At 44.0% G+C, this 12093-nt stretch overlaps 1 protein-coding gene across 2 annotated transcripts in view; it reads left to right on the forward strand.

Moving 5' to 3' along the window:
- Positions 1-12093, forward strand: part of RALGPS1 (Ral GEF with PH domain and SH3 binding motif 1) — a 1694135-nt gene that overhangs the window by 1148171 nt on the left and 533871 nt on the right. For both annotated transcript variants that reach the window (XM_085613823.1, XM_085613822.1), the window contains exon 10: positions 8614-8751. In XM_085613823.1, coding sequence (XP_085469949.1) covers positions 8614-8751 — 138 coding nt within the window. The remainder of the gene's footprint in view (positions 1-8613; positions 8752-12093) is intronic.

The raw sequence follows: 12093 nt of genomic DNA on the forward strand, positions 1-12093 counted from the left end.
GATTTTTAAATATAAAAAAGATAATACAGATATCAAAAGATACAATAGTTGAGGTACTCATAAAACCTGGAAAGGAAGAAATAGGAAAGGTGGACTAGGAAGGAGATGATAAAGATAGTATACAGTATGTAGTAAACCATGTATTATAGATAGTTGGAAGATAGTAGCGATAATATCATACACATATAAAATTTCAAGTGAAGATATTCCCACTAACTCAACAATTTCAATAGGAGTCCTAATTCAAATAACAGTGTTACTGGCTAAAGCATCAACAATCCTAATGATAACAGCAACCACATGAATATAAATAATGATGGTAATGAATTAATATGGAAATAAAAATAGAAGTAAATCCCTTATTGTAGTTCCTAATTAGAAGAAAAAATTGAAATATTACCAGAAATAGAACATTTATTAGCTAGAAAGGAGTTCCAAATTTGGATGACAGTTCCAACATTGTCCTGCAATCGATAGATGAGTTTTTCATATGATGCTATTTTATACATTTCAATAAGCCATTCATCATATGTAGGGCATTGTGGTGTTCTCCAATGTCTTAATATACACATTATTCCTACAGTGAGTGCAATAGCTATCAATCATCTTGTATGGTTTGTGAGATTTGGGAAATCAGTAACATCATGTAATAGAACGAATTTTTCCGTTAAAGGAATGGACACTTGTATAGCTCTGTGTAGAGGCAGTTATGGAAGACCAATATTCCTTCAAAATTGGGCATCGGAATAAAATGTGTAGTATATCCTCTGGGCACCTCCAACAGGTAGATCGGTGTAGTAAACCTGCTGACTTGAGCTTTTGTGGTGACCAGTACCAGTTATGAAGAATTTTGAAAAGAGTCAATTTCATTCTGGCCTCTCTAATTCCCTTATCCATGTTCATAATAACATCCTCCCACTCCTCATCGGAATAAGCTACAGTAATTAACCCTTGCCATTTGACATGAAGCTGTGCAAGTAATGGGTATGAGTGTAATTTATGCACTATGAGATTATAAAATCCAGAGACTGCGCCTTTGAATTTCCCCCAAATTTTTAAGCATTGTAACACTGGGGAATCCTCAACTATCTAAGGAAATGGGCCTAGTCTATGAACTAGGGCTTGTTTTAGTTGTAAGTATTTCCCCTCTTGGGAGGCAGGGAGTTGAAATTCAATCTTAAGCATTCCAAAGGTTTTAAGCTCACCTTCTAAAGTTAGTAAGTGATCCAACATTAGAATACCTGCTCTCGCCCATATATCCCAGGATATAGTCTGTTTACCTATTCTAATATCAGTGTTATGCCATATGGGGGCCTTTCCATGTAGTCTTGGGTTACTCTTAAGGAGTTTGTGGGCATGTATCTACATCTTAAGCATAGATTGAATAATAGGGTTGGAAGTTTGTAAAGCAGGTGATTTATGAGTGTAAAACATACGCAAACCCGAAGTTGCCTGTACAGTTTGTCTTTCAATGAGAACCCATAGTGGGGGTTCATCCTGTCTGGGCCAAATATAAACCAATTGAGATAAATGGAGGGCTGTATAGTAATGCTCAATACACAGTAAACTAAGACCCCCATATCGCCTGTGAGCATTCCATTTTGAGATTTTAAATCTAGGTCTCAGGGATCCCCAAATAAAGGTTTTAATACCTTTGTCAATATCTCGCAATATTGATAAGTTAACTGTCAAAGGCAACATACCTAAAACATAAGTGCAACGGGACACTATAATCATTTTCACTGCCTGTACTCTACCCCAAAAAGACAAGTTAAGATGGGACCATTTTTCATACTCTGACTTCGTTTTGGCAATAAGTGGATCTAAGTTATCTTGAATCATATGTTCTAAACCTGTGTTGATGTAAACACCTAAATACTTCAGGCGGTCCACTTTCCATTGAAAATTATAGCCCAAAATAGCTGCTTTTGTTGTACCCCTAGACAATGGTAGAGCTTCACTCTTATTTCAATTGACTTTGTAGCCAGAAATGATCGAGAAGCGAGAAATGGTAGACATGAGTCTAGGGAGTGAAGTAGGCAGATCAGTAAGTGTGAGCAATATGTCATCTGCATAAAGAAGTATTTTTGAGATCCCTGCTGGTGTAGGAATGCCTGCTATTTGTGAACACTGTCTTATTGCCGCAGCCATTGGTTCAGGTGCAAGAAGGAACAAAAGGGGCGATAAAGGGCAACCCTGGCGGGTACCTCTTTGCACTAAAAAAGATTTTGAAAGGAAACCCCCACAATTCACTTGTGCGGATGGTGTCTCATATAACCATTTGACCTTAGAGATATATTACTTGCCTAACCCCAGCCTATGTAGTGTGCGGAACATATAGCTCCATTCAATACGGTCAAAGGCCTTCTCGGCATCTAAGGATAAGTCTACTCTGTCTTCTCCAGCATCCTTGGAAAGCCAGAGTATGTGAGCCAAAGTGCGTAGATGGTTCCGGGAATTTCTGCCTAGTATTAATCCTACTTGAGAATTATGTATGAGTTTAGCGATAACTTGTTTGAGTCTTTTGGCGAGAATGGTGGCTAATATCTTTGAATCTGTATTCAGAAGGGAAATTGGACGATAGGTTTGGGAAGGACCGTTATGATAGCTTTATTTGTGAGAGAGGAGAGGCTACCAGTTTCCTCTGCTTCTTTATAGGCCTCATAAAGGGCGTCTATTGCTTCTGGTTTAACCCAATGGTAAAATTCCCCAGGAAAACCATCTTCTCCCTGTGCTTTATTGTATGGAAGATTAGAGATTGCTTGGTCATTTTCATCTTTTGTTATTTCGCCTGCCAGTATGAGCTGATCCTGTTCATTGAGGCGGGGAAGTGTTATTTTATCAAAAAATTCCTGATCTTTGTGGTGATGATCATCAACCTCTGAGCTATATAACTTCTCATTATAATCTGCAAATGTATAAGCTATTTCCTGAGTCTCAGTTATTAGCTTATCTTCAGAACTATAAATAGCTGGAATAGTTGTCATAGCTTCTCTCTGTTTTAATCGTGCCGCTAGTAAACGGACGGCTTTTTCTCCTTGTTCGTAATTTTGAGACTTAAGTCTATATAACATATATTCCGCTTTTGAAGTATATAGTGTATTAAGCTCCATTTTAGCCTTTTCCAATCTACATCTCGAAGCTTCGGTTGGATTGGTAAAATAAGCATGTGTCGAGGTTTTGATATCATTTTCTAAAATAGTCTGTTGTTCTGTTCTACGTTTATTGGCTATGGCAGAATCTTTCATAATTTGCCCCTTAATGGTGGCTTTTGCAGCTGCCCATAAAATTTGTTGAGAAGAAACTGAACCTTTGTTGTCTTTCATATAAGTAGTCAAATGTGATTGTAATTGTGATTTTTCTGTCGGTAGTTTGTATCGGGATATGTTTAAATGCCATGGTTTCCTACAAGGACGTTTCATATCATGATGTCTAAAGTATCTTTATCCATCTAGATCATGGTAGGGATCAAAGAAAATTTTAATTCTTCCCTATCATAAATCCTTCTTATATCCTTCTCAAGTGTTGAACCGAAGGGTTTTAAAATTAGCAGGTGTGCTCTCAAACAAATGGGCATTTGTTTAAGCTTTTGACCAAATAATTATTTTGTGGAATATTTTCTGAGTGCAGTATTTTTAAGTATCCGGCACTCTGAAATGGGACATTTGTTATAGTGCTTTCTAGGGTTGTGTGCCCTGTGCTGTTTTACCTGAGACATTCAGTCCCATCAGGTGTGCAAGTTGTGTGCATTGTGGGGTCGTGTACCCTGTGCTGTTTTACCTGAGACCTTTGGTCCCGTCAGGTGTGCAAGTTGTGTATGCAATAGGGGTTGACTGAGGGTGTTAGTGTTTCACCGTGATATACCTGAGGTAGGATGTTAGTGTGTCACCGAGTTACACCTGAGTGAGGGTGTTAGTGTTTCAAGTGTTACACCTGAGTGAGGATGGGAGTCTTTCACCGTGTTACACCCCTGTTGTGGCTTCAGTCCTTGCAGCCCTGCACTGCTGTGATTTTTATTGTATTCAGTGTCATGGGACTGTTTCTTCATTTCCCATCTTACATCCTATGATATTTTGCTGGAGTGCTTGGTGATGTCATGGAATGCTTGAGTGTCTGGTGTGGTGGAGAGTGCCAGTTGGAGTGTGGGCTGAGCAGCAAGGAGGCTGCTCTGGGTGGGTCTTACTTGACAGCTTAGTTATCATCTTACTCACTTGCAACCGAGATTCAATAAACCTTCCGATAACCTCCACTACGGCTACTGGACTTCTTTCACAACAGATCCCGACTCTGTGAACGACTGATGGACACCCTTCACGGACTGGGTTGTGCTAACTGACATTTAAAAATGCACTGTTTTCGCTGGTAGGGCTTCAGTAGATCAGCCACCAATGCAAGAAAGCTGCCAACGAGTGAAGCCTGCACAAGTCAAAGGAATTAATATATTTCCATGTTCCAAGATGAAATGTGTTCCCACATTAATGGAGAAGCGCTCTCACGAGATTGCTGTAACCTTTGAAAGACAATGCATATTTTACAACTGAGGATGCCTTTGTTCTCATCATCCGCATTAGTTGAAACATGTTGTCAACCTTTCAAAAATAGGGTATTTCTGTTCTATTCAGTTAACTGCACTTGTCAATCCTGTCTAAATCTCAATATAAGTAGAAATATACATTTTTCTGGGGGTGTTGAGATTAATGTCAAATTCAAGAAGGGAAGAGGAGGCTCTGATGTAGAGCAGGAGGTTGTTCCGTACTTTAGGAGTGATGGAAGTGAACACCCATCCTCTTCATCTGGTTAAGTGTATGTGTGGGATGTGAGTGAGTAGTAGCTCTGCGGAGTGGAGGTATCTTGGATAAAGGAGATGCAACTGTTCAAGTAGGTGGGCCTAAGTTGTGTGGTGCCTTAAAAGGGTGTGTGAGGAGTTTGAAATTAGGGCCTTTGTGTATCAGGAGTCAGTGGAGCTCCCAGGGGTGGTGTTTGATTTGAGCTCTGCGCAGGAGGTTGAGGATGAGTCTATCTGCCAAGTTCTGGTCCTGATGGTTTGTAGTCTTCCGTTGAGTTGCTTGATAGTCCCGGCACAAAGGGTGTTCCCATAGTCCAATTTGATGATAAGTTGGGCTTGTGTGATATCTGGTGTTGCTTTGGAGCCATTTGAAGATCTTCCTCAGCATCTTCAGGATGATGATTGTGGTCCTGGCTGGGTGTGGGTCCGAGAAGGATGAAGGCACTGGAGTTGATGATGAGGGGTGGGATGAAATCCATGAGGTCACTGGTGTAAATTGGTGCTGGTCCTAGTCATCTGTATAAAGGTTCCGCCCAGGGAGAAGTTGGTGTGATGCATATCTTGAACATGAGGTGTTTCATGAAGCTGATGGGAGTGTCCGTGTAGGTGGTGTGGCTGATGGTGTCTTTGAATATGATAGTGACTCCACCTCCGGGCTTGTACTGTCGGTCTTGCCTGCTGATCTTGTAGTCAACCGGGTGGCAGCAGAGTTTGGGGTTAGCCATGTATCTGTGAAGAAGAGCAAGAGCGGAGTGTGTCATGTAGTTGGTCCCTATCTTTGTAAGAGAGTGGGTGTTGAGGAGCATGTATTCACGTGTGGCATGTTGCGTGGGTGGTGGTTGGTATGTGTGAAAGTGAGTGGGTGGCTGTTAGGATGCTATTGGTGCAGGAGTGGTGGATGTAGGGTATGTGAGAGTGCATGAGAACGTGCAGAAGGTGCATGTGAATGCTCCCTCCGTGTTGTGTAGTGCGGTGTGGCAGCAGTGTGGGACGCCAGAGTTGAGATCTCAGAGGAGCACAGCAGGGTAGCAGAGGACCAGGGTTCCTGGTGCTAGGCACGGTCCATGTGTGGACGAGTGCAGATGGGCATGTCTTTAGTTTACCTTCGGTACATCCGCTACACACATCTGCTGTGCGTCTGCCATTAAGTAGGGGTTAGGTGGGGCTAAGAGTGCAGGGGGTGGTGGGAAATGATGTCCTTTTGCTGGGCTTATTCTTATAAAACCCTTTTGGTGTGAATCCTATGATGTCACTTCCTGTGGAGGTGGATGATAGTGAATGCGGTAATGTCACGTCCTAAGCAGATGGATGATGAGCTATCCTCTTAGCAAACATCAGAGATGTAACTCATTTCAGTTTGTCAGATTTGTATTCACATTTTACAAATTTTCTGTCGTGAATATATTATTGATGAGATTTTCGTAATACCTGGTCTTTTATTCCAAAATTGGGGAGTGATAATAAAAAAGGAGGAAAAATGGGATTCGTGTTTGGGATGAGGGGAGAGGGGAGAGGGGAGAGGGGAGAGGAAAATGACAAAAAGAAGTGACAGGTAGAGCAGAGCCGTAGCATTCAGAGGCATAGTCTCTTTGTAGTAAGACAGCCTTGTTGCATTGTGTTTGAGCTGGAAGGGTTCAGTTTCTATGTCTGAGTTGGTGAACAACCTTTACAACGCAACTGTTACAACGCACTACACTTACAACAACATTTTTACAACGCAACATCCATTACAACGCATTCCATTACATAGCATGACACTACAACGCATGTTTAAAAACTACCTTTACAACGCATTACATTACATCGCAAACTACCTTTACAACGCATACCATTACAACGCAATCCAACACTTACCCTACTGTTGCACCCCCTGGAGTTAGAATAGTAATTTTTACCCCTATACTATGCGTTGTAATGGTATGCGTTGTAAAGGTAGTATGCGATGTAATGGAATGCGTTGTAAAGGTAGTTTTTAAACATGCGTTGTAGTGTCATGCTATGTAATGGAATGCGTTGTAGTGGATGTTGCGTTGTAAAAAATGCGTTGTAAGTGCATGCGCTGTAAAAGTGTGCGTTGTAACGACATACATCCGTCTGAGTCCAGCCACAACCTAGGGTATACAAATGTGGGTCAGATTTTAGTGGGTCCAAAGCTACACTTCATATAATTATCCCAGGGATTATCTGATGAATGACCTCATTTGGCCACCCCTCTAACTTCTCTCCCTTCAGTTGATTAGGAAGAAAGCATGTTGTTCTAGAGGGTCACTGAATGTAGAGGTGTTCCCAGGGGTAGCCTGTAAAACCACAGAACAAAAAAGCATGGTATTTAAAAAATCTAGACTTGAAAAAATACAGACTTAAAAATATGGGCTTGCCAAAACATTAATCAAATATAAACATCTACCTACACAATCTACCTATACATTTGTTTCATGCATCTTTTCCTGCTATCAAACACTTATCCCAAGATAAACTAGATTAGTAAATTGAACTGGGAATTTAACTCTTTCAGATATTTGCAAGGAATTATTCGTGAGTTGTTGATGTTTTGGGAAGCCAGATTTGTAAGTCTGTGTTCCATGTTTTCATGTGGACCAGTTTCAAGGCGCTCGTCACACACGTGCCCCCTGCATTCCAGCAGGACAATGTCGCTGTGATTTCCTTTGCAGTAAACAAATATCACAAGCTCTTGAAATACAAATTGATACATTAAGATTTGATAAGTGCCATTTTCTGTTGCCCACACTAAGATCTCAGCTCACAGTTGATGTGCTAATGTACAGAATCAGTGCTTAGGCGTTTTTGCCATTTGTGAGGTGGTGATATTTTTGATGAAGGACTCTCTGGTTTTTTAAGGACCCCACTTCCAAGTTGAGAGAAGTGAAAGTCCACTCCGCACCATTATAAGTGGCCTGGTGTTCCCATTCTTGTGTGTTATGGTGCAAGAACACCGTAACCGATTTTACAACCGGTCATGTTTAATTGTACGGTGTGCAACTCACCAGTAAGGGGATCCAGAGGCTTGAGAGAAGGGGCATCCTTAAAGGGGCCACAAGAACGAGCCAGGTCTTCAGTTTATTGCGGACGTCAAGTACTAAGGGGGTGGCTCAGATGTTCAAGGTAAGGTCGTTCAAGGCAAGTAAACTCCAATTGAGAATGAGCTGCAGTGCAAACCTGGTCTGAGTCCAAGGACCATGTCCGACCCTCAACCAAGGCACGGGGAGACCATGTATTCCGGCCACAGAACATCCTCACCTTTCCTCGCCCACCACCCTCATCCTTTTTCCACCTTTTTCCCCACACCAGTAGCCTAACAGACATTTACATTCTGCTCTGCTCAGACCAGTTGGTAAATATCTGCATTAAACCCCAAGGATCTAGAAATTCCATTTGGGACTCAGCCCGTTTTAGCCCGGCCGGCATAGTTATTCTCTATTCAATGGGGTCTTCTTTGAAAAAGGAGGAATTATGTTAGAGACTGGCAGTGGCTGGTAATGAAAATGTAAATCACCCAAAATCTCCACATGTGACCCCCTCCTCACTCTTAATCGGGCTCCAAGTGTAAGTAGCCCATCCAGGTCTTTTCTAGGCCATATGCTCCTTCGAGTCACTATTAATGGAATTATGTACAGTCTGAAACAATCATTACAAGTAACAATGTGAAGAATAAAAATATTGGACAGGATGGATTTCTTGACATGTGAACTGGACCAACTTGAAATGTCTTTTATAGCAAGGCCTGGTCTATCTGGCTAAGTGTTTTCCCACGCACCTGTGTGTTTATGTCCTTCAATTTTAACAGTCACTTTTTGTTGCTGTTTCAGGAATTTATCTTCTGGATATCATCTACATTGATTCTGCGTACCCGGCTTCTGGGAGCATCTTGGAGAACGAACAGAGGTCGAACCAGATGAACAACATACTCCGGATCATTGCGGATCTACAAGTGTCCTGCAGCTATGGTCAGTACAGTCATCTGTGTATTCATTGGTCTTGTACAGTGCTACATTCACCCGTGAGCCTCTTCACTCTGGAGTCGATTCACAACAGGCCTCCGCACTCATGGCGGGGGTCCCACACTCATGGCGGAGGTCCCGCAGTCGTTGCAGGGGTCCCACACTTGTAGTGGAGGCTCCACACTCCTTGCAGAGGACCTACAGTTGTGGCTGGGGTCACACACTTGTGGCGGGACCTCTGTACTGCAGTTACCCATTGTTGAGGTACCGCCAAGTGTGCGGGCCCCTATTATGACTGTGGGGTCTCCACCACGAGTGCTGAAGCCCTTTGTGAATCAGCCCTTGTGCTTTGCAAAGAGGTCGTGAGTGGGATTACCAATGCTTTACATATTCATCAATGACCCATATGGGTGAGCGGGTAATTGCCATGTAACAAAAATCTAGCTGACAAGTTGCTGTTTGTGTAAAGTGACAGAATGCACACCTATCTAGTTAACAGTCCATTTTTGCAACATGCTCATAGGCAAAAAAAATTGCGTGCAGACTAGCGTTGTGCCCTGACCTAAGAGCACGAGTGAGTAACGTCATAACCTTTGGAGCAACGTGATGCTCCATCCAACAATTGCACAGACAATTCAAAATATATTCCTTAGACTCCATCATAAATTGAATAAACCATTTTAATCCATTGTAATCCTTGTTTAATTCCATAACTCTGTCTTTCATTTTCTTCATTCACGTAAAGGCTGCATGTTTCACAATTTTTTTAGTGCCCCGGTCACTTCAGCCTCCGCTGCCTTTTCCCATTCTGCCTGAATTGTGTGCTTTGGTATTACTGTTTATTTTGCTCTTGTGACTGCATTCTTGTTTGCCGTCGCCCAGTCCATGGTCGGACTCTTGCCATCCCCTGTCCCAGCTCTATAGGCTTGCTCCAGTTCCCCATGGCATCCTCCCGCCACCACCCCAGGACTACTTAATGGAGGTCACTGCGCTGCACGGCCGCACCCAGCGGGTGCATCAAAGCCATTCCAAAGGCAAGCCCGTCAGCACTTGGACTGCGCCCAGCGCCAGAACCCCATGTCCCAAAGCCCGCGACCGCAACTCTGCCAGCGAACTCCAGAACATTGAGCCCAAGCCACGTGACAACAGCTGCTACATCATTTCTCCCCCTTCCCAAAGGACCCTTCACCTGCCTACACTGCTGCCTCTCCTGTAATGTCAGAACCCCAGCTACCACCAACCTGCAGCGCACACCCCTCCAAAGACCTCAGCTCCACTGCGCTTTACTGAACATCAGGTCCCTCTGCAAGCACGCCATGGAGGTTATGAGACACGTTAACCACCCTCACACCAGATGTGATGTTCATCACCGAAAACTGTCTCACTTCGCATCCGCACCTGACTTCTCCATCGCTAAGCCCCCTGGATACAAGATGATCCACGGCAACCGCCCCAACAAACCCAGCGGAGGCATTGCCATCATCCACAAAGACTCCCTCAACTGCACCGCCCTGGATGACAACACCACATCAATCAGGGAACACCTCATCTTCCATATCAAACTCAACGCCACAGCCACTACCAGAGGAACCCTCGCCCTCAGACCTCCGGGTCCTCGTGCCTACTTCTGCAATGCCATATCGGACTTCAGCGCCCCTCTAGCGATAGACTCCAGTCACTACATATTCCTGGGTGACCTCAACTTCCACCTCGAAAACCCTTCTGACTCCAATACTACATCACTTCCCAAAAACAAGAGTATCATTGGCCTCGCTCAACAGGTCACTGCCCCCACTCACAGTGCATGACACACCCTAGATCCTATTGTCTCCACCAATGACCGCGCAAAGTTCTCCCACACCACTGAGCTGACCTGGACAGAAAACAGCTTCCTTCTCTGTTAAATGGTAGCAGCAGTTTCAGTCGATAACCTTTCAAGTATTGCCCGGCGGTAATCGCCTCTCATACCATTCGATAATTTACCAATGAAAGAGGCAGGCGCCAGAGACTGGAAGGCAGGAAACAAAGTTTTATTCCGTCGGAGCAGAACACATCAGATCAGACAGCAAGGTATCGTCACGAGGTGCTCTAACTGCATCTCTGAGGCCTGGCCTCTTATACACAGGTTTATGACTTTATTGCAGGTTTATTGTACATGGCACATTCTTGAGGTGGTTTTGCTACATGAAAGAACATCCTCAGAATCCCCACTTCAAGCTCGTTCCCACACATATCTACAGTGGAAGTCCCCACCCCACCCACAGTAGGAGATGGCTATCACACAGCTGGACATTCCGCCAATTCCCGGGGGTGTGTGCAACCGGTCGGGTCTCAGGGGGTGGGGGCCTTGATCTGCTGTAATCCCTTTGATGTGGGGTGTTTTCCTTACAGTAGGGGCAATAAACTGCATCCGTAGGGCTAGGTGATGGCCTGGGATCGGTTCGGACAATCGGGCGCGGAGGATGGGGGTTATCAGGAAGGATGTATGACCATGTATGGGATGAAAGGAGGTGTTGGTCAGGCACGGGGTGTGATTCCATGGCAGGGTCGCGCAGAAGGAGAGGGTTTATGGCCCGTGTATGAGAGAGCGGGGGTGGCCGGCGCGCGGGGGATGCTTGCAGCGCCAGGGGAACGCGCTGGCGATCGACAATGAGCGGGGAGAGAGAGTGGGGTGCCTAAAATGGCGGCCGTGCGTTCGCTGTGCGTGGCGCTGGGGAGAGGCAAGATGGCGCAGATAATGTTCAGTTACAAGCTAAATTTCCACAGTCCTCCCTTTTAACATATCTCGCCAGCTTGCCTGGCCGACATTCACCTTCGTTAACCCTTTAGCTATAATACCGTGAATGTTTTTCATGCATTCCTTAAAGGTACAGAGTTTTTAGGACAGGCAGGAGTAATCTGACACATTTGTACATAGTTACATACAGTTGATAAAGTAGGCGAGGAGGTAGTACATACAAAATTACATCAGCTGTGCCGCATGTCAGGCCCAGGGATAGGAGGAGGGGAGCTTGTTTGAGCACAAACATGATACTGTAAAGCAAAAAAAATGTTTCTGGCAAAACAAGGGATATTTCGTACATTACTCAAGGCCCAGACTTCGTGAGGATCAAAAATAGTCAGTATAGTCGTGTGCACGGCTGGTGTTATACGAATGTCATTATACAAAGTTAGAGTTTCTTAACTTCTCAGTGTACAGTTGGAAGTGACTGACGCAATATCATGAAAACTCGATAGGAAGATAGTCAATATAAAAAAAGGGGGGTGGTTGGGAGAGGAATTCAACTTAACATGAGTTACAGTCAGGGAAGGGAGTGCTTCTTTCCAGTGTCCTATTATAGTGAGCCA

This window comes from Triturus cristatus, chromosome 1_2 (assembly GCF_964204655.1).
Source record: "Triturus cristatus chromosome 1_2, aTriCri1.1, whole genome shotgun sequence".
Taxonomy (NCBI): Eukaryota; Metazoa; Chordata; class Amphibia; order Caudata; family Salamandridae; genus Triturus; species Triturus cristatus.